We start from the raw sequence: 26,420 nt of genomic DNA, 5'->3' as shown, positions 1-26,420 counted from the left end.
AACAGGGTTTCGTGTCAGGTGGAATAAACCTTGTCTCGCTTATCGCTTATGGCGAGCTAGAGTATTGGTTGAAAACGCGCGCTGTATTGCGAAGCGACTGCAGCTTGCGTTGCATGCCTGTGGTGTATAATTTCAGACTGGCGTGATGACGCAATGCAGAGAGCGTCAGAAATCAATTTTGAGTAACGTAGTAGCTGTCGGAGAGATTGTTGGCTGCACTGGGGCTTCGTATCGCATGTGCAGGGTAATCAGCTTAGGTACAGATCGGTAATGGATAGCGCTAAGCTAAAGCCCCACAAGTGGGCTCAGCAAGCCAAAGCAACCCTACCACTGTCGTTATATATATATATATATATATATATATATATATCCCTAATCATATAAAGATAAATGAAAGCAAGGAACGTAACACTGTATGTAAACATAGCAGTGCTCCCACGAATCTCCAATTTCCGACACTTTACTGCGTCTTGCGTCAGGCGGCTCTGTAAACAAGAACGTGAAATAGGAATCTGAAAAAAAAAAGCAGCGAAGGTGGCACGATGCGCTCTTTCAACTGGGAGATGATTCCACGCTGCCGAGAGGAGACAACGTCTTCGGTGTCGAGTTTCTCTCGCTTCGTTTAATTGCTTGCGTCGACTGTTTGTATTATGACACGTACGGTGCATGCAGCTGTAACTGACTGCAGGGATGAGAGTGTTCCATGCGTGATTTTAACATATGTGGCGGTGAAGAACTGCATCGGCGAGTATAGGGCCCGTCGACCATGTAAACGTCCAGAACAGTCGCAGTTTTACATGAAATAAGCTGCATAAATGGTATAGATTTTATCAGGGTTATAAGGCGAAAGTGTATAGACCTAAGCTTGCTGGTACATAATTCCGTAAATATGTGGATATAGCGAGAGAGATGAGAAACAAATGGCGGGACAGGACGAGACAACGTGAGCCATGTCGTTAGCGCAGACAGGCAGGTATAATGACCTTCGGGACATTTTTACTGAAATATAACAAGTTGTACCTTCGTCCTGAATCATACCTAAAATCACTGAGATCGCCACTAACAAGACATCGCCATGCAGAATCATTAACATCCTTCTGCACCAAAAGAAATTCGTTTAAATATTCATTCTTCCCTCACAACATCTCTGAACGAAACAGTTTACCTCTGACAACACTTCATAGCACTGACTCTATTGCGCAAATTAGGTCTCAACTTGTCGCTGTTAAACTGTTTTTCTTGTCAATCCACAATTGTCTTATTATACGGATCGTTACTAAAAATTCTGTACTTATTCGCGGTTTTCATAGCATATTCGTTTGCTTGTTTATCATTGTATAACGGAATCGTTTTGACTGTCTATTTTTATTGTTACTGATATTTCTCCTACTTGATAGCGCGATGGCTGCGGGTTCCATCACTGTCATTTTCTGACAGTGTTCTGTTCTGGTGGTGTACTGCAAGAACACTGTCATTTTCTGTCGCTGTTCTGTTCCTATCTGTCTATCACTATCTGTATCTGCTCTTTCCGCGTTAAAAACAAGGTTACCGCGGACGATGATGCTTGACTGAACCTGTATGGTTTATTACATACGTATATAAGGTTCTTGCGACGAACCTTCAAATGTGGTGACTATGGAATTTCACATTTATGAAAACACTACTACTGCGGTGCAGTGAAGCGGTGTTCGTGACAAGATGATGTAAATTGGAACGAACGACTTCAGTACACAGCCGCTTTGCGCAACTGCGCCTTCAGCGCACAATCTATATATAGGTGGAAGTATTTCGCGAAACTTGGGTGTATAGTTGACTGACAGAGCGAAAGAGTTGCTTTAAAGGAAAAGGCCAAAGTTGACATGCCTACGGCGCAGCGCTCGCCGGCGCGTCCCTATTACCGGCTGCGCAGCGAGGCACTTCGCGATTGCAACGCGATGAAGCGCCAGATGGAGCCATATGTCGTAATTAACGAACGTGTAGCGTGCGCGCTAAGCGCGGAGGGCTGAAATGCAGGCCTCTTACTTCAGAAGGAGCCAACGTAGCGTTCGGATATAGAAGAGGGTGGGTGGCGAGAGAAACTCGACGCTATCGTCAAAGTGAGCGCATCGCATCGTCTGGCTTCCTCCCTGGAACCCGCTGCCACTTGTTCAGAGCGGTCGCTTGCGCACATCTCTTCCACTTGATGAGGTCAGACATGCCGGGCCTCGCGCTCCCATGATTTCGACAGGAGCCCTTCTTTTTTCCTTCTTTCGTTCCCTTCTTCCTTCTTTTTATTTTTTCTAGGCTATACTCTCATCTGCTCCGTGCAACGTCAAAATTTATGTGCGTTCAGGAAATTCCTGGCGTTCGAAAGATGTATAGGGGCGGCTCTTTGAAGCGATATTGCGCCCCGGAGATTCGTGCTCTCTGCACGAACCTCGGCTATACGATATGAGGGCCTCAACAAAGTTAAGCAGTTTTGTGAAGCAATTTTTTTTTTTTTGCGACTAGGCGACAATTGTATATATTGTACATTGCCTCGGTACTTCAGCAACATATAGATTTAAGCGCGCGTGCCCTGTTCAACAAGGCCAACAGATTTATAGTTATTTGAGAGTATTCAAGTATAGACATTTCAGCAATCACGGCGACATAAAACTGTTCGAATATTATATAAATAAATTTTGCTCTACGGCCAAGCGCTAGAAAAATTGGATCTGAATCAGGAGGGTTCTTGACACTAATCAGCAACTGCTTAACATACACGAGGGAATGGCTGGATTATTACATAAATTATGAATATATATATATATATATATATATATATATATATATACCCTGTGCAAACCTTGCTTATATTTCCGTCTTTTATTCGCGATGTCTATTTATAAGGTCATATACGCGGTCCTTGGTTCTTTTTACGGTCACCTTCTTTTACGTGCTGGGATGTGAAGGCGAAGAGAAGGGTCTAGGTGGTGCAGTCGGTTGCATTGCAAACTTCGTGTGTTCCACACGTAGAACGTTATATCGCGGGGGAGCATTTGAAGTTTTCCAGCGGCATCTGCCCTTGATAACGGTATCGACTCCTCTTCATCGCCTTGAAAGGCCGACCGAGCAGCGTTATCGGCGTTCTCATTGCCTATGACTCCGCAGTGACTCAGAAGCCACTGAAATGTCACGTGGTGTCCTTGCTCAGCCAATGTATGGATTAGCTCGCTAATCTCGAATACCAGTTTTTCGTGTGGTCCACGCCGCAGGGCTGAAAGTAAACACTGCAGTGCTACCTTCGAGTCACTGAATATGGACCTTCTTCGAGGTTGTTCCTGGGCCGACGACGCCTCGTGTGATGACTGTGGTAGCGAGGAGACTGTTCAACACCTTCTCTGTGACTGCCCTCACTACAATTTACCGAGACGATCGCTTGCAAGCGCGATAGCACGCTTGGACCAAAGACCGTTACCATAAGAAACCATTTTAGAATGCAGACATCACAAGACATCGCAGTGGAGGGCGACGAGAGCTCTGTTGTAGTTTTGAAAGACTACAGAATTGTACAAGAGGCTGTAGCCTGAACTGATGTTTAGAGTGCTACAAGTGCTACTGTGCTGTGCAGTGATTGTATGCGGTGACAGTGACCGACTGTGATTGTGCATCTGTGCTCCCTTTCTCTATCTCTACTTTCCTGTCACTTTACCTCCCTCTCCCCTCTGTCCCCAGCGTAGGGTAGCAAACCGGACCTTCCCCTCTGGTTAACCTCCCTGCTTTTCTCCTTTTCTTATGTCTCTCTCTTCTTTTACGTGCGCTAGGACTCCAACTCAGCGACCTCATGCTCAATAGAACAACGTCATAGCCACTGACCTTTCGCGGCGTGCGACTTCGCGTTTGCGAGCAAGCAGCTCTAACCACTGCGAAGCGTCAGAAGCAAAGACTGCCGTTGTTTAATAACTACGACAATATAAGAAGTTTTGTTTCTGAAGAGCCCGCTATCCCAAAATCACAGCTGAAAATAAACATAAAAAACACCAAACGGGAAGACAAAATAAAAATATAGAAAAAATAGAAATGCTCAAAAGCTTTAGCAAGCGCTTAGAGTGAAAGAAACAGAGCACATATTAGGAAATTGCCATAACATTGCCTAGGTACCCATGCGAAATGCATGGTCGGCGCATGTCCTGCGATAAGCATGAGTGGTCTCTAACCATGATGAAATGTAGTTCAGTTCATAGCAAAGCTCATACATAAAATGTCACTCACCTAAATGTAACGTAAACGCAGAAACGTCAATGGCGCAAAGTAGATTTTCTCTTTCGCTCCTGCGTCCTGTGTAACCTTTCTTTCTTTCCTTTCTTTTTTTCTTTTTTGTTTGTTTGCAGGTCAGAACGAGGTGGACTTGACATTGCGCACGCTTTCACCATGTGCTCTCGTGACCTATTATGCCGATTTGCTGATCTATCTATCTATCTATCTATCTATCTATCTATCTATCTATCTATCTATCTATCTATCTATCTATCTATCTATCTATCTATCTATCTATCTATCTATCTATCTATCTATCTATCTATCTATCTATCTATCTATCTATCTATCTATCTATCTATCTATCTATCTATCTATCTATCTATCTATCTATCTATCTATCTATCTATCTATCTATCTATCTATCTATCTCTTATTTTGTTCATACCTTTAACATTTTGGCTTCTTCCCCTTGTAATGGAGATCCAAGTAATACCTCTACTTCGGTTGTCCTCTACACTTTCCTCTGTTTTGTCCGTTTGCGCGCCCCGTGTAGTAGCGCTGTTTGCATTTGCGTAGCGTATAAAAATAGTAGAACTCGGCACCTTTTGTGAGCAACTTTTGTATTTTAAGTTTGAGCGCATCGGGGCACAAAGACAAGTTGAATTTTGTTTTTCATCAACAGGGACCCAATTAATTTTCACAATGCGTCTCCAAAACCAATCTTTCCTTTTTTTTTCTTAAGTAGAACAAGGAGTTTCCATCGCGCAGTCAGTTAGCGCCTACTCATATATCACTTCATTCACAAGAGCTGATCCGCTCATTCCAGGCACGCACTATTGCATGCACGTTTTGTGTAGATTGGTAAATGCTGATTGCTAGGATTTGGACTTTTATTTCAGTTTCGAAGTAAAAGAGAAATTGTTTTCCTCTGGGTAAAATTACGGCCCGGCGCAAATTTCAAGTTGTTCTCACCGAGTCAGCGAGAATTAGAGACGGCGCAGCTTACACAATGAGCACCGGTTCAAGTTTCTCTTGACCTAGAAGTAAAGGGGGAAAAAAGAGGGGAAGAAAGAAGAAAAAGCGGAGAAAAGAAAAAAGGAAAGAAAACACACGCAGTAAAAAAAAAGGAAGAAAGAAAATATAATAAGGGCCCAGAATGAGAATACGCTCATCCCATTCGGTGGGAATCTAACACTATAGTTACGAAATATGCTTAATTATTCCTCTACTGTTTTTTTTCTGAATTTTTTATGTGGATTGCGCGCTGCCACTAACAGAGAACTGAGGCGATTAATGATGGCCACTGAGTGACCTTACGGGCAGAAAGAAATAAAATCGAAAGCTGTAGATGAGGACATATTTGGTTGAGGGCCTGTCAAATTGGTTGAGTGCAGGAACTGTATGCAGTCACCTGATCTACCCTCCCCATCCTCCCCTCTCATTTCCTTGCGAAAAGAACAGATTGGAGCTCAGCTCTTATTACCTCGGGCGCTATAGGCAGGAGAAAAAAAAAAAACTTGGAACTTGTTTTGAGTATGGATAAGGGGCTTCCGTCGTGAAATCTATTCCTCAGCCCCATTCCTGTTATGCATTTTGGATACCGTCCTTCATTACTCTAGCAAGAATCGCTGCACAATTACAGTGAATAATTTTCGCTTCTGCATGTTATTCACTTCGAAACTTTGCTATCGAAGTGTTTCGGTGAAAATGTTTGACGTTTCAATTAAGGCGGGGTGTTCTAAAACACTTGCGGAACACGTCGGGAGGATCAAAAACAGCCACTCGAAGTAAAAAGAAAATAATTGAGGCTACGGTTCCTTCGTGTGCTTATTAATAATGAACTAACAGTTGAACCCTGCCTATTTCTGTCACCCCTAGTGACTAGGCATACCCGACACCGCCGTGATAATGAACTAACACCTTGTTTTGCACGACCAGACACATTTAGGTTTTCTTTTTTCCCACGTACAATACTTGACTGGAATTCCTTACCGCTATTATTTTCATAATTTATTGTTCATTGTCTATTTGTTTACTTCGTATCATCTGCTCATTATGATGCCTACCCTGCTTGGACATTGAGTCCGCAGTATGTTTAAAAAGATACATGCGGAGAAAGCGATAAAACTGAAACAAAAAAATATAAAATAAATGTATGTATGGTTATTATTCAAGTATCAAATGCCCCTTTAGGCCGGCGTTGCTCAAGGTCAGGAAGTCAAAGGTCTGAGTACCTGAAAACAAATAAACGTTATTTCAGATTCTCTGTTTAGGCCAGTGGTACAGGATGACAGCAAATTGGCAGCATGGTGGTCGATATAATGCGTGAAACATTTCATGTGTAGAGCCTATACCAAACTGCGCAACTCTCATGTGACACCCCCTTATACACACGATGAGGATGTCCGTTGTAATCCATTATTTCCTGCTTGAAATATCGAAAGAAAAAGAAAGAGGAAATCAAGGAATGGCTTTTCCATAATCTTATGCGCCGAGACGTTTCGTCGCATGCCGAAATTTCCATGACATCGATCAAAATGCGGTATTTCATAAAACTAGAAAGGAATATAGAGTCATTGCTTATACGTTAGCTAAACAAGGCGAAATAGACAGGCTTGTTTATCTCAGGGGCAAAGAACCCATCTGTCCGTGCTGAGCATGCAATAACCAAAATATGCACTGACTCAGCAGAAAACAATGAGTGAGCCAAGGGTGGCATCGTATCTCTATTGCTTTGTGTTCATCGCCGGTCGTGTGTTGTTTTCACATAATTTTATTTTATTTTTAATCGCCATACAGGCGTCACGCCGCACTTCGTTGAGATCGATCAACGGCCGGTGTGCTGCAGTAAATAGATGCAGCGACAGAGACGTCAACCGTGCATCCAGTCTTGAGAAGTTGGCAAGAAGCGATTGAGTGCTCGGTTACGAAACCTGTTTACCAAATTATATTGCGTCTACTCGGGATCGTGCCAACGCGCACACAAGTGTGCCTCCCTTATACACCGTACTTCGCTGTGCACTTAACGATGCCCTTGGACGCCCTTGAATGCGTCTGGCATATTTGTTCGTGGTCGCTCTTTACTCTGTCGTTGTTTTGAAAGGTCGATGAGTTGACGCATCTCTCGTTATCCGCGAGCGAGACGTTTTCCCTAGAGACAATGCTCTTCTTCCACTTCTCCGTGCCTCACCCTCTTCCCATCCTCCATCTTTTTCTCTCACCGCGCGTACGGTGCTTTTATTTAAGCGTTTCAGCCCCGCCGCCTGTCATCTGTCATGTTCGGCGCTGCGACGGCACTAGCTCCTGTGACAGATTGGCCCCACTGATTGCCTCTCGTTTTAGCTCAGTCACGACGTCTCGGTTTTCTCCCTGTCCTTCGCTTCGCAGCCATCCTTTTCCTGCGCGTGTGTGTTTGTGCCCGTGTCAGTGTTCCATCTTCCTCGCCCTTCAATATATCCTATTCGATTTCGCGCACTCTTCAAATCTGAGACGTGAAAGAGAAATAAACACGAGAAGCCGTAGGTGACGCGGGGTAAAAAGCAGCTACCTATAGATGCGAAGGTGTTTACGAAGCCTGAGAATATCCCTGCCGCGAACTGCAGCGTGGCGCGGGCTAGCCTGCATGTTTGTCGTGAGGTCATGACGGCGCCTCTGCCCAGAGTGGTTGTTCGTTGACACAGCACTCCGCATATGTGTGTAAACTGTACTTCCACGGCGTCTAAAAGTTTTCGATCGGCAGGTATAGCGTAGCACATCTTAGGAAGCAAAGGAAAATAGCCCAGAAACGATGGAAAAAGGAAAAGAAAAGAAGCAAGCAAGGACTGCATTGGTATGCACGGAAGATTCGTAAAAATGAATGTAAACGAGAAGGCTTTTGTGCCTACGAAGAGCGCTTATCGCTCAATACTGACATCCTTTCTTATTTTTTATTTTTCTTTGACGCTACGTTTCTTCCTTCCAACAGAAAATCTAATAACAATTCTGCGGTTTTACGCGTCAAAACCACAACCTGATTATGAGGCACGCCGTAGTGAGGAACTCTGGATAAATTTTTGGCCACCTGGGGTTCCTTAACGCGCGTCCAAATCTAAGTGCACGGGTGTTTATGCATTTCGCCCCCATCGAAATGCAGCCGCAGCGGCCGGGACATGATTCCGCGACTTCAAGTTTAGCAGCGCCGAGCAAATATGGGCCCATATTCACAAAAGTCACTTTCGATAGAGTTGTTCGTAGGCGAAAATTCTAGCCATACCTGACGCTGAACGTATTACCATTGGAGAAGTCGGACAGTCAATGGCAAAAATTACTTATGAACAAAGGGCTTTGTAAATTCGGATCCTGAGGGATAAAAACCGCAGTCGTATATATCCCAGTCACCCACAGTCTTGGGCTGACTAATTTTATGAAAGCCAAGCATCGCGGTATATTCCTAAGTGCTCCCGCTTTCTATTAACAGCGAAGCTGTTTAAGCCAGCCGTAATTTGTGGTTTGTATCAAGAAATAAAAGAAAGCAAACTTTCTTGCTGAGGCGGGATTAGAACCCGCGTACCCACAGTCCCAAGGCGAGCGTCGTAACAACTAGGCTACAGCGTCACTTTTTCTTTTCTTTATTGCATGGAATTATTAGTAGCTATGCTTGCAGAACACGCATTTATGCGAACCATATGATTGCGTTTGAGCATCGTCGTCTTCGTACATAGCTGGCGCGTTCGCACGCTCGTGCTCTGGGAGGTGAAGAAGAGGTTTTGCGCGCTATGAGAGCGAGAGAGATGAATAAAATGAGAGCGAGACAAAGAGACGCATTCACGCAGCGGGTCTGCTGGAACGCGTTGTCGGCATTGCAACGCGGTGTAACGCGGTGTCGGCATTCGAACGCGGTGTCGGTGTTGCAAGCTGCGCTATGCGACGCGCAGTGACAGCCGTTAGTCCGAGACGCGCGAGAAGAAATTATCATCATCATGAGTAATAAGATGAAAACTTCGCGCGCACTTCCGGAAAATGCTAGGCTGCGATCGCCCAGCTTCGCTTTTTCAAGCGTTGCGCGGCCGAGTGCAAGGGTAAGCGTTTTTTTTTTCTATTTTTTTTTTCTTCGTGCGTGGGTATATTGCTGATAACGTTGCGATAACCTGCCCCTCGAGAACAGGTCTATTTTCATATATTTTTAAAATCAAATAAGCTACAACTGACAAGAGCACACGGGAACAACGAGTTAGCATACGCAAACAGGGCTTGTCAAACAAACCGCCCATTACAGGTAACCTTTAACATATCACACCAAATAACCTTATTTTATTTTAACCTTACACACCTAACATATCATATCTGACATGGCTCACACCGCAACTGGTCAATTAGATTGGAATATCAATGCGCGCCGATAAAAGAAAGAAAAACAAAACAATCGTGATAAATATTTCGTAGATCTTGTGGACATACTTTGATTATTGCTGATATTTCATTTATTTAATTTCATTTATTGGTACTGTCAGCCCAGTGTTGGGCCATTACAAGAGTGGGTATGCATAAAATACACAAAATAAATATTTAGTAGCTGCCAAAAAGAAAAGAAAGAAGAAACATATGAAACAGCTGAATTATATATTATAAAGGATATTCTGGGATACATGGAAGGAGAAAGGAATTAACACATTGTTTTATCTAAATTTAGCTTACCGAGTGACACCCTATATTTGTGCATGCGCCCATACATCGCATCACCTTGCTTAAGGTGGAAAGTACTACAGAAATACACTTCAGATACATTGACGGGGACCAAGAGGACCAAGTACAGGGATCGTTATCCGAAACGGAAAGCGAAACATAAAATCGGTCATCGTGAAGATACGTAGTAGCATTAAACTCTGTGAAATCATCAAGTCATCTTCACTGAACAGTCTGGCAGAAAATTCCATTGTTTTATCGCTCCAGGGAAAACAATATATTTGAAGCAGTCTTTAAAGACAATTAAACAGCGGAGGCAAAGATATTGGCAACATTCTGGAGATCTTAAGTTGCTCAGCTGCGAGTCTTTTTTTTTTTTTCTTTTTTTACGCCATTGCCCGGACGGCATCACTATGGTGTCTGAACCGCGTCCATATCTAGCCGTATGTGATGCGCATTTCTCGCGCATTGAAAGGCGGCGCGACGCAATCGCAAGAGGCGTGATTTGAGCCGGGCATGGCGCCAGGGGTGACAAACATTGGATCGGTCGCAGCTTTCCGCTTTGCGCACAAAGGCGGCGCGGTGGCCGAGTAGAACCAAGCGTCGTTCTTTTTGCGCAAGTGAAAAGAAATGCAATAAAGGGAGTCGCGAACAGGAAGCGCGCGTCGCTTGGCGGCTGACAAGTGGCTCAACCAAGTCTATATAGGAGCGGCATTCACTGTCGAGGGAATATATAAGCTCCTCTACGGCCTTATCAACAGCTCCACGCCACGGCGCATCTGTTGTGCCGTTTAAAGCACGTGGATGGCCTCCGTTTCCTGACAGGTCCTTTTGTGAAGGATTTCGCGCGGTTAGTTTGCTGCATGCGTCGACTATTTTAGATTTAACTATCACCTATTTCCTCTATCACGACTAAGCTGGAAACCTGACTCGCCGTCTTCTTTGCTGACTTTTTCGCGAATAAAACTGCTCAAAGCATAGCTGTCTGGCGCGTGGCGATAAACTTGGCATAAGCTTAGCGTCCAATCTTCTGACGCCGTCAAACTGAGAACAAATGCGCTGTCGAGCGCCTTTGTTGCATCCCTTGTAGCGGTACTTTTGCTGTTGCTGACCTGGACCGTCTCAGCGTTAACCAATGCTTCTGTCAAACTAGCCCGGCAAAACATTCTTTGATGCGTTAGGGGAGAATGGCGCTTTACATTTATGCAAGGCTAGATCCGCCTACAGCTAACACCATCGTGTCTTCCTCCTCTAAGAAGAAACGTTCGTAGGTTCAAGCATTTCAATTTATAGTGGCAAATTGCTTGAGTTGGCGAACCCTCATGGCGGTAGCGGAGGACTAACCGAAGGAAGGCACAACGAAGTGCGTAAGATCGGCGCATGTCATACAGTTCTGTCGTCGTAGGTCCCATTTTATTCTCTCGTTGTGTGTCATCAAAAAGGTTTGTTAAAGATGTGCTGTTCTAGCATTTGTGGGGATGAGGAGAAAATGTTGCAGAAATTCAGTCTCTCAGAAAGCCACCCTCCGCTCTACTCATAGTGATAAAAGGGGAAAAAATAAAGAAAGGAACAGCAGGTGCTATAACAAAAACTTTTAACGTGCAAGTCTTGTTCATTGGAAGCGGTTTAACATAATAAATTTTTACCAAAAGGCACTAGCAAGCGAAGAAATCAATGGGACACTTCATGTAGACAAAATAATCAGCAAAATATTTACTAGGACAAAACAGAAACACTAAAGATGTTCAATATGGCTAACCAAGAGATAAAGAAAGAAAGAAAGAAAAACATCCATTTCATTCGCAGTGAAATACTATAGGCTCACATATTCCAAAGTCAAGATGGCGGCCCACAGATAAAAGTGCACTGTGAGATAGAAGTTGTATAAACAGAGATAAAATACTTCAGACCGGCTGACCGAAGTTTCGATAGGTGGACCTTACAGAGGCCCACCTATGGAAACGTCGGCCACCCTGTCTCTAAGGTACACCTATCGAAAAGTTAGCCAGTCTGTCTGATGCACTTTATCCCCGTTTATATAACTTGTATCCCGTAAACATTCCCATAGAACGACCCCGAATCAGGGCTCTATGAATAGACTTTAATATTTTAGGCTTCACTCCTGGCTCCCTACATTGTAGCGACCACAAAAGAAAGAAAAAAAATCTTGTTATATAGGAAAATTGCGTAATTATATTATTCATAGAAGTCGGTGTGCAGAACCATCAGCGTTTTATTATTCATGACCCTTTTTGACCTTTTGGAAATAATCGCTTCCATCGGTGGCTAACACGGCATAACGCACTTCAGGAGGCCCTGTAGAGAAGCTATAGAATTTTTCTCATAAAAGGCGTTGGCCTAAATCAACATTGCAAAGCGGCCATCAGGAATGCAAAATGATACTGACAACTTCCATGGATGCTGACTTCATGCGGCACCGCGGTTTTCTAGCATGGTTATAAATTGCAACGAGTGCGAAATGATTGATAATTGATAGGAGGTGTTAAGCGTATGGTAACGTCATTACTGGTTATTTGAAGCGGGTGTGTAGTATTTGCAAACGAACAAAACACATAGACAATACAATTTTTATTATGACATGTTTCTTGAGCTGAAATCTACATGTTAGTTGAAGGCAATTTGTGTTATGTGTGCGGTATGTTTAAGGCTTATTCGAAGCAATCGTGCGTTGTACCAATGCCATCGCCAAGACAAACTTCCTGATATATTCTTTCCGTAAACATTTTCAGAACAGACACAAACAAAGCGCGCACTGGTTAAAACAATCTAAAATTGATTACAATTTACGGCTAGACGCAATGTTAGGAAATTAGAGAAATGCTATAAATGGCTACGAGAAATTCAAGAGCTAGCTTCACCGACGTCCTCAACGAAGACGCGGAGGAGATTTAAGAAAGAAAAACGCAAGCCTAGCAGTTTTATTTTTTACTCGCCCCCCACCCCAAATTTCCATACTTAAAGCGGGCTTGTTGCCTACAAGTGATGTGAAGAAATTGTCATGAAAGCTATCAATGGCTACAAAAAATGAGTCAGCTTTTTTGACGTTCTCAATGAAGAAGCCGTGAGAAAAAGAAACAAAAGAAGAACAAGACGGAAGCATAGTGGTTTTTCTTTTGTTCCCTCAAGTCTCGAGATTCAAAGCGGCATGCAGCTTGGCAGCCGCAATCCAAACACCGAGGTTTGTGCGGGCGTGGTCCTGCGGCACCGCAGCTCTCGGGAAAGAGGAACGCGTGTTTGTTCCGCGGTGCCAAGGCGAAAATGCGAACACAGCTCAGCCTCCAGAAATAGACCCGGAGGCATCACAAACAGTCGCTCGCGCGAAGTGCGGTGGGTCAGAAAGACCCGATAAACGCCGGAGATGCGGTACAGCTGCAGTGCTATATCGAAGAGAGCTAAGAGCAGAGTTGCATGTTCGATTGGCGAAGCCTTGAGCAGCGCATTAAAACTCTGTTACTGTGTATTTGCTTGTTTGTTCTTCACGCTCCTGCTTATTTGTACATGCCCGGATAAGTGAGTGCTCGTGAGCATGGAGAGAGTGCCTTTAAATTTCGCGCCAATAGATGCCGAACGCAGTAAAAATAAAATAAGGCCTGCTTTTTTTTTTCTCGAATAATCGGATCAGTTCATAATCGCTGCCCTTCTGTGGTATTGTAACGAGAGATGATTTTGACCGATAGAGGAAGAAACCTTGTACGCAAGGGTGCTAAGAAGGGAGTCAAGGAGGCCACCTATTGGCAGTTATAAAGAAGCGGCTCTCCTAAGTGAAATGTTTCGTTTCTTATTAAAGGCTCCTTAAATTGCTTCAGCAGTCTTTCAACGGGAATTATTCTAACGCGAAAAAAAATAATCAAACAAAAAGTAAAAGAAAAACAAAACGTGCATGAGTATTTCCAATATAAAAAGTAGAAAATGAAAGCAACTAACTCTCATGCGTAGCCTGGAAAAGGCTATATATTCAGACCTAGTACGGCGAGTGCACAGGCGTAATCTCACCGGTTATTCATCCACCATACAGTTCACTAAGCCGCCGCATCATTCCGTTATCCTGAATTCGTATTTCTTTACCTGTGATCTTAAATGCAGAATTCCTGTATCTCTTTTTGGAAATACGAAAGACATTACGTTCCTTCAAGTTTGTATAAATCCTTCGCAACGCAATGAGCAAGAAAGTCTCGCCGAATGGGTATTCAATAATTCCTGCTTAAAAGAAGACAAAAAAAGAAAAGAGGAAAAGAAATAACTAAAGTTCGAGCCTTCAGAATGCCGAAACCCTGGCTCCAAGGGCGACCGACTCACCACCGGCCCGTGCAGGCCGCGAAATCCACAGGCAGCAGCCGACGAGCCAGCCCAGATGCAACCGCCAGCGCATCACTGCAGCGAAGCCCGGCATGTTCGCGATGCTGGCAGGACGGCTTGCAACGCATCCAGCGGCGAAGCGCCAAAGGATCACCCACGCACGACACAGCAGCGCTCACTCCTTTAGCGTAGAGATGGTCACACTTCGCGCGAGTTGAATCGAGGTCGCAGGCCAACCAGTATGCGCCCGCTCCTGCGGTCTCCCGAGTGCTTACTCTCTTAACAGTGCAAGGGCACCTCACATTCACTGCGCGGTCGATGATGGTTGAAATTCCTGGTCTGTTGAATGCGAAATCCACGACGCTCGACGAGACGTGTTCGATGAAGACGTCCCTCGGGCTCACTGTGGGCGAGACGATGCTTAACCCCGTTCCGCTATATAGTCAGCAAGGCCGCAGTGCCAGGATGCGTGCCCCCTTCGTTTGGCCCCTGTGTGCCGCAGAGTGACGAGACGATGCGCTAGATCTCTGCCGACTTGTTCTCAGTTTAGTCTGCGTGTCTCTACGCTATTTCACTTTCTTGACCGTATTCCACTGAACAAATGTCAAATTTGCAGCATATTTATGACTGAATTCTATGTACATAAAAAAATGAACCAGGAAACTGTTGCTCCACTCAAAGGAGAACAATAAAAGAAAGATGTATGGTGCGGAAAACTTCTCAACCAGAGAATAAAAACAAAAAAAGAAACAACGATAATAAATGGCCACCACACCAGCGTTTGTCTGACAATTCGATCGTCCGAATATCCTACCGATGCGACGCCGGCACTGTCCGGACGGTGCACGGGACAAAGGTGATGGGCCGAGGCGGCAAGCACATCGCGCGAACGGGTCGAGCACAGCGAAGCAAAGGGGCGATGCGGCCGACACACACGCAAGCGGGAGCTCCCCGCGCGTCACGCGAACCGCTCACACACGTCGCACGGGTGGACAGAAGCAACAACGAAAAGAAAGCACTCTCGCCCTTCTTCGTCCTGCAATGGGCCACCAGCAGCAGCCGTCACCGCACGGGACGGACGCGGAGCGGCGGAGGAGTCGTCGGCGCGCGCGGGTCCGGACTCCGAGGAGGCGGCTCCTCGCGAGCATCGACACACGCACGCGGCGGGGGGATGCGCGCGAGTTTGGCTCTCTCCCGTCGGCCGGGGTGCGCCGGGCGAGCGACGCGGCCGCTGCTTGCGTGGAACGGTCGCGAGGAGGCGCTGCCGCTGCTTGCTCGCTGATGGGGCGGACGCTTTCGTGACGGGGCGCTCCGATCGACTTCCCAGTGAGCGACGCTGGAAGCCGGCCTAGTGAGCACCCACATGTGATGAGTGAGTGAGTGAGTGAGTGAGTGAGTGAGTGAGTGAGTGAGTGAGTGAGTGAGTGAGTGAGTGAGTGAGTGAGTGAGTGAGTGAGTGAGTGAGTGATACCGGTACATTTTAAGTATATTTTCTCAACACCATTTGTTCCCCTCATTCGTGTCTACTTCAAGCCTTGTTTCGTGCACGAGGCCCTTGGTGAGTATCCGCTAACTTCAAAGTCCTCCTCCAAGCTTCTTCAGTAAAGGAAGCCTTCACAAAGTAGGACAACGCACTTTATAAGCCTGGATGACTATTATAGTCCCCAAGCATTTAATTACACATACATAATTCAACAATAAGGACTTTTCGTGGGAACCTGAGGAATAATTTGCACAGTTGTGCTTAAACTTACCGTACATTTTTTGTTAAGATCTGATGCATTTGCATATTCTGGCCATATTGCGTCAGAAGCAGTTTTGAAACGCCGATCTCCATTGTCGGCATGTGATTAGCGTGCTTCGATTTCTCCCAATATATATATATATATATATAAGTTCAGTCATGATAGACATCTTTCCTCATTATTTTTTTCTTTACTTTTTCGGGAATCTAGCGTCGAGCTAGTGACCAAGTACAAGAGAACACTCGAAAACAAGGAATCTGACCTAGCCTTGCTAGCCGCAAATGATCAAGCATGGGAGCTTGATCTTAATTGTGTACCCAAGGTTAAAGGTGAGAGATGGGTCCTTGCAACTACTCCTGTAAGCAAGCTCAGGGGCTCCGTGGATAAAATCTCACAATATTCTCAAATTAACTGTCTTACGTCACAATAAACGCAGCTCCGCCATCTTGGCCGAACAGCGGAGACGGACAACGCCACCAAAACTGCCGCGCGTCGTACAACGTTTGGTAGCCAAGCACGCCGGACATAGCAGTTAGCTTAGCGCGTGCATAGCAGTGCGAGTAAGCAAGCGCACTTTTATGGAGGTGAGGGACACGAACGTAGTTATTGATCCACCTCAACTGCAGGCTGCACCAAGAAAGCCTTGTTTAAGCAGGCCTTAGTGAGAAAGGCTCTAAAATTGGCTCAACGGTGCTCCTTAGCTTTGTATGAGGTCCCCTTACCGAAGTATGTAGCGCTTCACAATACCGACCTGAGCAAACAATAGGAGTCATTATGCGAAAGAGTGAGAAGGAACCAAGCTGGTGAGGTTAATGACCGAGTAAATAAGCAATAGAGTGACCGAATGCGGGACAGCGTGAATGCGCCAGCAAGCGATCAAGCGATAAAGCGGGCGAGCCAGAGTGCAAGCGGAGAAGCGAGCGAATTGCTAAGCGACGAAGGCAGCAAGTGAAAGTGCTTGATTACCATAATGAGGATTGATTGTTGCATAGCACACAAGTGTTTGTGAAGATATAAAAAATAGCCCTAAAAAAAGAGAAAACATTGAGCAATGACTGAAGAACAAAGCAGGCTTCTTATCTATCACAGCGCGAAGGGACGTTTGACGCACTAACATCGGGACTTGCCACCGCTTGATAGCATTGCCCCCTCGTCCCGAATACCGTGCCACGCATATTGTCTTGGTTTCTTCAAAAAACTGGCTGCACGCAAGTGCCGTAAGGAAAATGAACGGAGACAACACAGAAACGGTAGGCTTCCTTCTTTCACCATCGCACATCACAGTTCTGATCGCACTTTGACCAAGCAGACTCGTATTTCTGTGATTGTGCTGAAACATGATATTTTATTTGGGAGCGCGAAGATAAAGATAAGGAAGTGGAAAGTAACCTACAGGGCACAAATAACAATGTTAGTAACAAGAGAGAGGTGTAAAGTAACCATTTTGCTTCCATGTAATAATATTACGCGCAATGTACAGTAACGAAGCTATGTCGGCAATGAACTACGGTGCATACAATAGAAGCCTTCACCTTGCAAGCTGTGAGCAGTGAGACAGAAAAGGTCTTACAGTGTGAGCTCAGGCAACGATCTTACTGTTAATATATTTAGCTCTAAAGTGATAAGGCGGAGCCTAAAAATGAAGGCATACCACAGGCCTGCTTGCTATACGCATGACGTGACTGGTAAATTGATCTAGATACTATTAGCAGGAACCTCGGCCGGAATTCACAAACACTTCTTACGCTAGAATTTTTCGTAAGAAAGAATTTTAGCCAATCCGGACGCCAGATATGTCATTAGGGAAAACTGCCAGCCAATGGCAAAGCGAGCTTACGAAAGAAAAGCTTTGTGAATCTGGCCCCTCGTTTTTGCTGTAGTTAACAAATTTCGCTGATGGCTTATGAACTAGCTCGTGAATACAAGTCAGCAATGAGGAACGGAAGCCAAGTTTACCGTTATGGGAGTTTGGAATATTTGATTAGTATGCAAAAATGTTGTAGCGCACAGCGATTCTTACAGCTTGGTAATAAGCTCCTTTTCCCAGGCGATTAAGCATTCGGGTCTATTTTGGCGTCCCCGACATCGCTCAAAGAAGGTTACGCGTAACAAAAAAAAAAAAATTGGAACAAAAGAAAGAAAAATACAGAACGAAAGAAAGGAAAAGGCCACTTCCGTGCTCGCTCATGGATTATCCAAAGCTCCATTTCTAGCCGCACAAATTTGCAGTCCTCCTAGTCTTAAATATTTGCTTTCAGCGTCCTGTTTCCGGTAATTAATTATCTGGTGAGACCACCCACGGAAAACCCTGCAGTCTTGCGTCGTGTTCTCATCGCTACTTCTCTATTTATGCGTTAAGCCCAAGTTACTGCGATATATAAACCCTAACCTGACCATTAATTCAGTGAGTGTGGCGGAAATTTCTTGAACATTTCGTGGTCCACGACACTCTTCTACTCGTAACACCACATCTTCGTTCCATGGCATAAGCTAAAACTGCGGTCAGCAATCTAAAGATACAAATGGTACAAAACAGCGCACTAAGGTTTACCTAGTATGTTCGTGGGGACAGTGTAATCTCTACGCGTGCTAAAGCATACATACCGATATAGGCCCGCAGACGGAGCTTTGCGTCCATGAAATTCGTTATCCTGTTGTATCACTATTCGCTTAATATTGTTATGAGCCATGCACCTACCCTGCGGACGAAATAGAAGTGGTATAGCAGACGAGAAAGAGGACGAGCTGTAGCCTGGCCCGCTATAAAAATGACTAATTTAAGCCGCGTTTCCAGCACTCATCAAGAACCACTAATAATAAGCCTATTGGGCTATTCATTTCACGTTGAAATACCTTGAAGTTCGGTCTTTTTTTTTTTTTTTTTCGCCGGCATCTGTGGAGACATGGAACAACTTACTTTGTTCGATTGTTAATGCTGACAGTGTTAATGCTTTTCAAGCTAAGTTCGAGGTATTCATTTACTATTACTGTTTATAGTATAATGTTTCAGAGTGTATTGATTTTCTTGCATTTCGATGTTGTTTTCTGCACGAGGGGTTAATGCTAATTTATTCGGTCTTGTTTTGTGGTCGGAGATTATGTATGGTGAATACATTTATTCCAGCACGTTACATAATGATGGGTGTTCATGACTTGGCTGTAGTTATCTCCTTTTCCAATGTTCACCTTGTGAGCTAGGGCATTTTAAGAGCATAAAAATGCTCACATTATTGCCAAATAAAAATAAATAAATATAGTGCAATGATGAGAAAATGTGAGTGGCTCGAATAACGGCAGTGAAGAAAATGTTGACATTGCCAAGAAGAATTGGTGTTTGAAACCGCTAAATCTGAGCTAAAGGTTGTGAATATTGCAGAACTCCAAGAGGAATGTTTGTACTCATCGCGAAATGGGAATATAAACCGGAGCCACGTCAGGAAGGAGGCAATTACGACTGATTCTCGTTTCAAAATGCAACAAGATGGGATCAAGAAGTGGTCGGACAACAATTTTGAAGATGGTTTTAACACTACTACTTTAAGAAGTGCGCATGAGTCTGATAGAGTGCAGTGTAATAAAACGAGCCCCCCCCCCCCCCTCCCCCCCTAAAAAACGTAGCAGAGGCCTCTATTAAAATGTGATATTCCTCCCAGAAATACAGTGAGAAAACTCGTGTCGTTTTTTTTTTTTTTTTTGCGTTTCTGCTTACTGGTTGTTGAGCATCGGGATCGTTGTTGACATGAGTTACTTATGTTTGTTCGTTTAGGTCGCGAACAAGGATATCACACTGCTGTGCGCAGTTAACCACATAGCTGCGTACGCAAGCACTCACGCTTACCGGGGCATGCTTATAGGTAACTCAAGAAGCGCGTGCACGGGATTATTGCTATTTCTGTTTCGTAACAACAACAAAACAAACAAGTGAAGACCGAATTATTGCTATAGGGCACACGCGAGAAAACATTTCTCCACTCAGCGTTCGTGCGGAACCCACCCTTGTGGTTCAGGCAGCCAGTCGTGCACCGCTCCCGTTGGAGCCACGGGTTTGCGAACCCGGCGGCAAGACTCTTCTGATGACGGATGCCGGGGCCGCAGATACGAATCTCTCTTGCCGGCGGCGGCAGCAGAGGCGGTAGTGGAGTCTTTTCCCACGGCAAGATGAAACTTTCGGGCACGAGTAAAAAAAAAAAATACAGATGGAGGACATTAAGAGGCAGTGCCGAAAACGAAGGAGCCACCGAGCGGCTCCCCCGAAGCGCTAGCGCTCTTGCTCACCGCGTGCTTGCGCGTGAGATTCCGCAAGTGAGCGGTACGCGCCTTTCGGCAGAAAAGAGAAACTCTGCCGGCAGTCGCTGTGACGGCGACCCATTATTCGTCGCAGGCAGCGTACCCCAGCGAGAGCAGCAGAGGCATTTCTGACGTCGTCGTATATAGAGTTTTCTCATTACGCGAAAAAGAACTCTTCACGTCACTAAATCGCGCTTGAAAAATGAGCAGCGAGCTTTGTCTCATTCGTCCTCAAGTAATGCGAGAAAGAAGGACTGCGGTGAGCCGGGGAGAATAAAGGCGGGATCGTGAAAACAAGCCAGAAAGGCCAACGCTCATGGGAGTAAAAAGAGCATGTCAGTGATTACGCTATTTAATTGAATACTAAATTGAATTCTTTATTTCCTCGGTTGAATAGAACTAAATGTAAGCATTAAAAAACCGCTAGAAACAATAAAAGTCACGAGCACGAGTCTGGTACCGGTGCTGTCAGAATGCAGCAATGGAGATGGACAACTACTTCTTTTCCTCTTATTAGTATCTTATTGTTTACAAAGAAAGCGTCGCTATAAAACTAGGCATTTCTGAATACCACTTCAGACCACAGGCGGCCGTAAGCGAGTAAAATAAATGACGCTGTGGTAAGGTGCGTGAGAAGCAGAGCTTAAGTCGGGGAACAAAGGCACTGGCTGGTGAAATATTTCAGGTGCCAATGGGGGAACATACGCTTATACGTGCAAACGCTCTGAGTTTTGCCGTTGTATCTGCTCCGCATAATGGGACAGCAACGCAGATGACAATGTCATGGGAAGACCCAGTGGTTGCATCTCTCCGCTCATTTCCAATGAGTTGGCCGTGACTTGGCAGTCATTAAAAGACGTCATTATTTCCTTTGTGAACTGCGTGGTAAATGTTTCCCATGTCCGCGAGAGGTGTGGTGCGGAGGGGAAGCTCTGGAGGGCAGCCAAGGAGTCGCAGACTATTGGTGGGGAGCGTTCTTATTGATTACTTGGTAGCCTTAATTGACACCTCCCCGATTTTATTGATAAATAAAATAAATAAAAATACGGCATAGAATTTGCCCAAAGCAACATCTCCAGAAGAACCGTTTCATTGCTGATTAAAAAGCGAAGCTTCGTCACCAAGAGATTCAGGACAGGCTGTCGTTACTAATTGAATTCCGGAAATTACCAGCGGAAAGCTTTGTCAAAGTGAAAAGGTCAGTGGTGCTGTCTTTGATTAAACCTGGAGTAATGGGAACAATCGGGGCTTTGGAAAAACACACACACACACGCACACGCACGCACACACGTACACTGAACCCAAGAAATTGCGCGCATTGGCTTTCTCGTTTTTTTTTTTTTTTGTAAGAAGTGTTATCGCCAAGACCTTTTAGTGCCCTGTATTTTGCAGAGCAAACTAAGCGATTAGCCGGTTGAAAAAAGTATTAAACTTGAAGGACGTCAGAGTTTATAGTGCGCTAGGATGATTTTGAAGATCAAAGTGGTAGTAAAAGAAGATTTATTCATATTACAGTGGTGACATCTACTCACGTCCCGAAGAAATAATAGTTGAAATTTTTTAAATACTGCAAATAAAATATATACAACCGTCCCAAGTTAAGAATCTCAAACACATCCATCGGAACTGGCCTGGTTTGGGTTTCTTGCACTTTTACTTACATGGTGCCTACAGCTCCTCGACGCCCTCCTAATCATTCCTGGAATCCAGAATAAAACGCAGTCGTCATATTTCGCCCTACAAGCCACACTACTGCTCCTGCATGAAAAAACGCCTTCGCATTTACACGGATGGTTCAGGTTCTTCTGCAAGCTCAGCAGATGCAGTGGTTTTTCCCGCGAAGTCCGTCACCATAAAATTAAAGACCTCTTATTTTTTACATCATCGACGGCTTCAGAACTCACCGCCCTCCGTGCTGCTCTAGAGCTCTTAATTGACGAACCATTTCAGGCATGGTCAATCTTCTCCGACTACAAGGCCGCTATCCAGTGCATTATGTCGCCATTTCGTCATGGACCGAATGAACAATTAGTCGCTGACTTAAGACTTCTTCATCATCACGCAATAGAGAAAAAAACACGACATAGCGTATCAGTGGATACCGGGCCATTGTGGTATCTACGGGAACGACCGTGCAGATGAGGCCACCCGATCTCATGATGGTCTCCTCTCCACTGTGCTGCTATACCCCTATCCATAACAGACGCAGCTACAAGGCTTCGTTCGCTCGCACATGAACTTACACTTGCACAGTGGAACTCGACGGAATTTGCCAACGCTCGTCTTCACAACTTGGATCCGAATCTACAGTATCCATCTTCCGTCAGGAATATCTGGAGCTGAGGAGACGCTTCTGTGCCGCTTGTGGCTTGGCGTGGCCTTCACAAATGCCTACTCATTTCGGAGCGGAATGGCCTACAGCCCTACATGTGACAACTGTAGCTGAGAGGAAACAATCGCCCACCTTCTATGTGAGTGTCCCCGCTTCAGTGCGTCCAGGAAAGAACTTTCAAGAGTGTTAGATGGACTTGATAAATGCCCTTTGTCAGAGGAAAGGGTCCTGGGACACTGGCCGATACCGTCCTCAGCACAGAAGGCTTTGAAAGCGTTGTTACACTTCTTGCGGGGAACTGGTCTCAGAGACAGACTTAAACAGTGCCGTATTATCCATTTATTGTGCTCTTCTTTACACTTTTTTTTCTACATCTCTTTTCTATTATCTTTCAGTCGCCTTGCTCCCTATCCACATCACAGGGTAGCCAGCCGGTCTGAGAACCGGCTAACCTCCCTGTCTTTCCGACTATTCCTCCTTCCTTCCTTCTTCGTCTGTGCATGACCGTACATTTCAAGGGTTGACTGCCAGACTCATTTGATGGGAAAACTCTGAAGCACATAGGAGACAGAGCCTACGTCATGTTAATTTCAAATATCATTTTTGCCCTGCTTAGCATTACAGTGTTGTACCAAACATACACGATTGAGTCAATTTCACTCATTCTGACATATAAACACTTGCCCAAACCTCTTGTGAAAACTACGAAGTGTTTACGTCTTGAGCATCAGCTGCCTTTTTTTAGCGATTGAGACAAGGATATTTTACCTCTTTTTTCATTTTTTTCATTCATGTTATCTCTTCAGGCAATGAACAAACATGCTACGCACACACATTACTACACAATAACCGGCTTGTGTTACACTCGTCCTTTTCTTAACGAGATTACCCTTTATATTCGGTGGTCTCAGTAGAAACAAGAAAGCGAGAAGCGTGTCCTATGTGGTAATTTCATCATCTAGAAGTATCGAGAAAATGAAACAAAGTGAACGCGGCTGTAGAGTTGACCTTCACAGTTTCAGGGCGCACTCAGAACTTACATCTTTTAATGACGCAGTTTGCACGGGTTCGATCGGTGCCGGCACCCTGACCCACTGAAGCGGGGTAATGCACAATGCTACTTTGGTCTTTTAGGTACTTTTCGGCCATTAAGCGCATCGTTTGACGAGCCAGGCTACTTTGGCAACACATATAACGACCATAGATGCGTCACTCGCGGCCGGCCTCCCGGGACGACCACGGAGCCCACTAGTCGCACTTGACTACCGCGGACCCCACGTACGCGGAAAGAGGAGCACCCAGCATCCGGTTATTACGCCCAATTGAGCATTATCATGGTCGCCGCCGCTTGGCCGCGCAGATCTGTCCGTCCCTGGAACCGTTGCCCCGTCTGACGGCCACGGCTGCAGTCATCAATAAACGAGGTCAACGCTTCTATTCCGGCGGCCTGGTCGCGCACCATCTCTCTTCCGCGCAGAACGCCCCTCTGCCTTCACTTTTCGCGCACTTTTTTGTTCTTTTTTTTGAGGGGGGGGGGGGGGGGGGTTGTGGTTGGGCTTACATGTAGGCGGTAGAAGGACGCAGTGTGAAACACTCACGCCTTTTTATTTCATTTTTTTTTTTTGCACTGGTGAGCGGCAAGGCTGGGAGCGACACTAACTCGTGTAATCGTCGAGTTACGAAACGGCATAATATAAGCTCGCCGCCTTGTTTGCATGTTGTGCTTATTCAAGCATTGTGGCTTGCACGGGAGTTTTTCACTCGTGGTTAGGTTAGGGTCGAGGGATTTCCCATTTTCTCAGAGCAAGAACGTGTCGCAGCACCGGGACATGCACCGCAGGATCCAATCACGGCCTGTAATTAATTTATAGCTAGGAGGTGTTTGTGAAAAAAAAATGCATTGATGACTTTTCAACACAGCGTGATCAATGCACTGAGAACTGCGGCACTTCCGGAGCAGTGAAATTATTTTGATTCCATTAGGAAGCAATACTCATTGACCAACAATACAGCGCATGTAAACGACGTACGCTTTCGGTGGATAGCGTGCCGGGAATTATCTAATATTTGCTTGCTGGGAACCAACGCCTAAACTTCATCTGAGAATTATTTTGCACTATAGAGAGGGAGCTACAGGTGGCGCGAGCGAATCAAAATCCGATCGCGTGAACGTACATATTCCTAGGCATTGTGTGCACTTGCGCCACGACGGGCTCTGCTGAGGATCGAGAAAAAGTATCGGGTGCAAAGCAGCTTCGCAGCTTTTACCCTTGTGGAAGGTTATTGTGAAACATACCTGTAGGACGGCAACCCTCATACACAGTGAATAACAGTGGCATGCGAAATGAACCGCTTTGCTCAAGGGTCCAATTACTTCCTGCAGAGAGAAAAGACGTTCATCGAGAGCGTTGAGACAACAGAGGATCCCTCGCAGCCACTCCCTCGGTGGGCACTCATTGAGCCAGCACTACACAAACGTATGCCGCGCCACAACTGCGTTGTTCACCTGTCTGAAATATATCGAAGTACGAAGTATCGAAGTCTGAAAGATATCGATACCATGAGTACCTATAGGTGGTGCAGGGTTAGGACAGATTCCGTGAGTTCCGACGACAATTCTGCCGACGCATGGCTTAGTGCACTTTATCAGCACTAAAGGATAACCCAGCTGGGCTAGTTGATGGTGACAAAATCAAAGCAGTGTTCGAGGCACGCAGAATAAACAGGCACTGCATATAGTAAGCGCAAACGTTTGAACTTTTTTTTTTTACCTCAGTTCCTTGGCTTTCTTGCTGTTTCCATCCTGCCTCTTCGTGCTAGCTGTCACTGCCCCAGTGGAGCTCTACTAACTCTATCAAGACTTTCTATATTGAATCAGCACCTGAAGCATTTTGTCGCCAGGTCTACGAACAACTAAATCAACATCTCTATGCCCTTTTTAGTGGCTAGGCTAGCCTTTCCCGAACGCCACAAAGTCGTACTGGAGCAGCCGACAGCCTTGTTTGCGACCTCGGCGGTTGTGATGAGATTGGCGGATTCTCTACGACTTTGCGTGCTACAACCTAAGAAAAGAAAATTCTCCTCACAGCAAGAAAATAACTAGACAAGAATCGCCCGCATCAAGGTAAAGCATTCTGACGCATTGGGACAAATACTTCTAAATAAGAATTTCACCGTGTTTTTATCTTCGTGATGACATGCGGAATACATGTCAAGCTATTTGTAACATTTTTTTAGCCCTTCCTCGCCGTTTGCACACATATTTATTATTATTTCTTATCCTTTATTCTCTCTACCACATTTTCATTTTACCATTTTCAATTTATCACCTATTTTTCCTAAATAAAAAATGCAGAAACACATTACCTTCCGTAATTTCGTTGTATTCCACTCGCCCTTATTATCGTTCTATTCTTTCCCAGCATACGCATGCTATTTTTCATTGATGTTAAAGCAGGTGATTGCTAAGCGCACCACGTCTCAAAGCGCCGATACTTCAGAGTATGGTAAAGGCGAAGGTGATATGAAGAATGAGAGCCACATTCGTGTAACAACCATTGAGGCTTTTCTTTAAAGGGAAAAAAATTGACAACAACCAGAAAGTTTAGCACGATGCTACAAAGGACACTCATACGAATTTCTCAGAAAGGAAGCATCGCAGTTGAAGAAAGATTTGTCCTGGTCCAAGATTTCTTTGTGCCAAGCTTCGTTTTCGTTGGCAACCGATGATAAAATACACTAACACTTCAGCATAGGCTCCCGAGCACGGCGCACATGCAATAATACAATTGGAGAAGCGAGGAACAAGGTTAACAAATAAGACGATGGGTTACCAGGAAGATAGAACTAACATTGGG

General features: G+C 45.1%; 1 protein-coding gene across 4 annotated transcripts in view; it reads right to left on the bottom strand.

Moving 5' to 3' along the window:
* Positions 1–15,406, bottom strand: part of LOC119456287 (hemicentin-2) — a 249,404-nt gene extending 233,998 nt beyond the window's left edge. For 2 of the 4 annotated variants that reach the window (XM_049669698.1, XM_049669699.1), the window contains exon 1: positions 14,200–15,406. In XM_049669698.1, coding sequence (XP_049525655.1) covers positions 14,200–14,293 — 94 coding nt within the window. In that variant the 5' untranslated portion in view covers positions 14,294–15,406. The remainder of the gene's footprint in view (positions 1–14,199) is intronic. The other 2 variants (XM_049669700.1, XM_037717977.2) reach the window with 2 other exon arrangements.
* Between the last annotated feature and the right edge of the window lie 11,014 nt (positions 15,407–26,420).

This window comes from Dermacentor silvarum, chromosome 6, assembly GCF_013339745.2.
Source record: "Dermacentor silvarum isolate Dsil-2018 chromosome 6, BIME_Dsil_1.4, whole genome shotgun sequence".
NCBI lineage: Eukaryota > Metazoa > Arthropoda > Arachnida > Ixodida > Ixodidae > Dermacentor > Dermacentor silvarum.
Note: the sequence above shows the minus strand (reverse complement) of the source record. Positions and strands in the feature narration are given on the sequence as shown.